Source organism: Pelophylax lessonae (genome assembly GCF_965119305.1).
Source record: "Pelophylax lessonae genome assembly, chromosome: 4".
NCBI lineage: Eukaryota > Metazoa > Chordata > Amphibia > Anura > Ranidae > Pelophylax > Pelophylax lessonae.
The window spans coordinates 17,941,655-17,945,185 of record NC_138771.1 but is presented as its reverse complement, the minus strand read 5'-3'; the positions used below and the strand labels follow the sequence as shown (position 1 = coordinate 17,945,185).

Here is a 3,531-nt window from a genome sequence, read left to right as displayed (position 1 = left end):
ATATTGTGGCAGACTATCAGACACTAACTGGCTCCTTTTAGGGACCGGTGACACTAAAACAGTGATCAGTTACTAATGTTACTGGCTGGGAAGTGGTTAAACAGCAGGGGTGTTTAAAAGGTTAAATGTGTGTCCACCATGTGTTTTACTAAATTGTGTGAGGTGCTTTTACAAGGAGAAGAGATGGGTTTTATTCCCTGCTTTGCAGGAACACAAACTCCATCCCTGCCGTTCTGTCTCCTTGCTCGCTGATCGGCAGGTATCGAGTAAAAATTTGCACTGTCACTGTACTAATGACACTGGCTGGGAAGGGGCTACCATCAGGGGCAATCAAAGGGTTACCTGTATAACCAGTGTTTGTGTTTACTATATATGCAGATCCCCGTTCTGTGTTTACAGATGATCGGCGGGGTGCCAGAGGACTTTTGAGTGCCTGGCACCCTCAGGTCGACTTCTGCTGTAAATATTTATAGCAGAAGTGGTGTGCCGAGCGTGTGCGCACCCCATGAAAGTGAGTGTATATATACGTGATCCGGTGTTCCGTGAGAATTACCTACCCCGTGAGAATTACCTACCCCTCGTCACTTCCGGCCAGGAACAGCTGAGCAGCGCAGCAGTGCGCATGCTCACAGGGCCGGATCCCTAAAGGGACAACAGAGGAGCAGACTAGTGCGCATGCGCACTAGTATGGCAATAGCACAGTGTACCGTTGAAAAAACCTACCCACGCGGCGGTTAAATAAAACAGCGGGGCTGCAATACGAATCATCTCCGCTCGTGTGCCTGTCACTTCCCTGATCTCGGCAAGTAAATATAAAAGCGGCTGGCGTCTCCGTGATTTATGTTTACATACAGCCGCCGCCGCTTTTATATTTAGTTGCCGAGATCAGGGAAGTGACAGGCACACGAGCGGAGATGATTCGTATTGCAGCCCCGCTGTTTTAATGTAAGCGCTGCATTCCATACAGTGCCGTGAACCGGAAGTGACGAGGGGTAGGTTTTTCTCACGGGTAGGTAATTCTCACGGAACACCGGCGCACAGGTGCTGTCCTGTAGCAGTAAAATTGCTATAGGGCGGTCAGCAAGGGGTTAAGCACGGATCGGCATGTCAGTTTATGTATGGTTTAGTTTTACCTTTTTATTATAAAAATAATCGGCTGCTTATTTTTTTTCTTTCTCTAGGTACGAGTTCGGATACAAAGCTCCCGCTTCCATGCAGACAACATTCGCTTGGAGATCATTAGTAATAAACCCCATGTCTCCCAGGAAGAGCTGCCCTCAAACACCGGCTCCAATCTCGGCAGGACGGAACTCGTTAGGGAGGTGACCCGCACAGCAATAGAAGCTCAGCAAGCTAAAGAGGAGGAGGAGGCGGCAGGGAAACAATTCGGGTTAAAAAATCAGAAATATAGACAAACTCGGGGGAGAAGCCTGTACACCTTGCTGGAGGAAGTCCGTGACCTGGCACTGCTTAGTCTGACTGAGGAATGACAGCCCGGGCCGCATCTCTCTCCAGTGTATGTGAATAAGGAGGAATGGATACCAATAACCGACTTGAAGTGTTTTAGGATCGAGTGATGAACATTCAAGTGATTCTTACCAGTTGGTAGTTCTTGCAATCAGTGGCAGCTTTGTTTTTATAGTGTTTTATAATTTTATTTAATTTTTTTAAGATAAAATACAGGATGTAAATTTATAAAAATCTGGAGTAAAGTAAAACTAGTTTTAATGCCAGTATTTAGTTATCTTCTGCCTAAAGTAGAATTCCAGCCTAAACCGACCTAATCTTAAAAAGCTTCCTTTTTAAATATTTTGACATGGGTATCATTTGGTTTCTGTATTTTCTGCAAGATGTCTTAAAATAAGAGTATTTTAAAAAAAAAAAAGCTTCCTTTCTATTAACACCTATGCAGACTAACCTGTGTAAGAAAGGTATATATACTTTATCTATTTTCAGGCCAGGCCGGCCCAGTCCCATGATCAGGCTCCCCTGTGTCAGCCAGCTGCAGGAGAGAGGAGAGTGTGCGGACAACTAATAGGCCATAGGAGCCTATGGGTGACCTCACCACTGCAGGCTTTACCAACTGTGGTCGAGCACTTTCTCCTTTCCCCTGCAGCTGCTGCTGGCTGATACGGGGGGATCAAAATGTAGATAAGTATATACCTCTGTCTTACACGGGTTAGTCAGCATAGGCCTAAGTAAGGGGGAGGGAGCAATTTTAAGCCTAGTTACGTATAAAGAGATAATACACACCCACCTTAATTTACATTCTCCCTTCTCTTTCTGTATATGTAATGATGGCACTGTAGCTATTTAATAGAAAAAAAGTTTATATATTTTTCTAATCCATATACAGCTGTCACATGACCCAGCTCTTTCCCAGCCTTTCTGCAGGGAAAAAGTGGCAGGAGGAGCTTCTAGTCCTCTTCTGCTGGTCACATGTTCAAAAGCAAAAAAAAAAAAGCCTTTGGGATACAGAGTAAAATAATATCAGTAAACGGTTTGAAATTGTCATACAAATATATATTTGCAATCAAATCTTATTTTTTTTTTTTTTTTGGCAATAGCAGTGTTTCTGCCAGTCACAGCTGTGTCACACCCCTCCAGCCTGTGTCTTAACATCTTGAATGATGGAGGCTTCACCTCCCTCTTATTCTGTGTTTGGGTTTAGCTGGTTAGCGGGCATGGAGGAGAAGGAGGGAGTGGGCTGTTATTTACCTCTGTGTATATGCCTACATGTGTGACTCTATAGTCACATGGGCTGCTCAGATGTGATAGTGAGGAAATGCTCAGCAAAGAAACTCACTGAAAACTGCTGAATACAAAAAAAACTAATTTCATAGTGACTGAGTGAATTTGAACAGCATGGAATACACCATTTATTCATCATCTTTTATGATGTGGGTTTAGTGACATTTTGAGCTGGAATTCTACTTTAAAGAGGGACTTCAGTCTTTAAAAAAAAAATAGTAACTACAAATACTGTAACTGCTGACTTTTAAGAATCATGTACTTATCAGGGCCTGGAATGGATCGCCGCCTTCCTGCAGCCGCTTCTTTTTACTGCTGCAGATCCCCAGCAACCCCATCTTGGATATGGGAGCCCTGAGGAGTCACAGCCAGCTGCCCACTGCGCATGTGCAGGATCGTGCAACACCATGGGGAGACGGGTCCTGCAACCACCTAGAACTTTCGATTTGTGTGCACTTCATTCTAAACTAAGTGAGAATTAAAAAAAAGAAAAAATATATATATAAAAAAAAAAAAACTGCTATAGTGTTAGAGACGGGGGTGGGGAGTGAAGATCTGCTTTGAATAACTGCAATATATTGCTCTGCTACAATTCCTATTTGCTGCTGCTGTTGCCCCCAATAACTAGCAGTATTATGTCCCTGCTATCGGGTATACACATGACAGGGCCAATTTGTTTTAGGATAAATGGTCCCACCAGCATAATTGTGGATAAATCCCCAGCAAGAACATAGAAACTTCATGCAGACCGTGTCATTGGCAGCAGTTAAATCCAGGGCC

The 3,531-nt window shown here is 43.9% G+C and overlaps 1 protein-coding gene across 1 annotated transcript in view; it reads left to right on the top strand.

Moving 5' to 3' along the window:
• The window catches only part of DIS3L (DIS3 like exosome 3'-5' exoribonuclease), a 121,733-nt gene extending 120,216 nt beyond the window's left edge, over window positions 1-1,517 (top strand). The window contains exon 17 of the mRNA XM_082253003.1: window positions 1,182-1,517. Within this exon, the coding sequence (XP_082109129.1) occupies window positions 1,182-1,490 (309 nt within the window). The 3' untranslated portion in view covers window positions 1,491-1,517. The remainder of the gene's footprint in view (window positions 1-1,181) is intronic.
• Window positions 1,518-3,531: the final 2,014 nt, after the last annotated feature.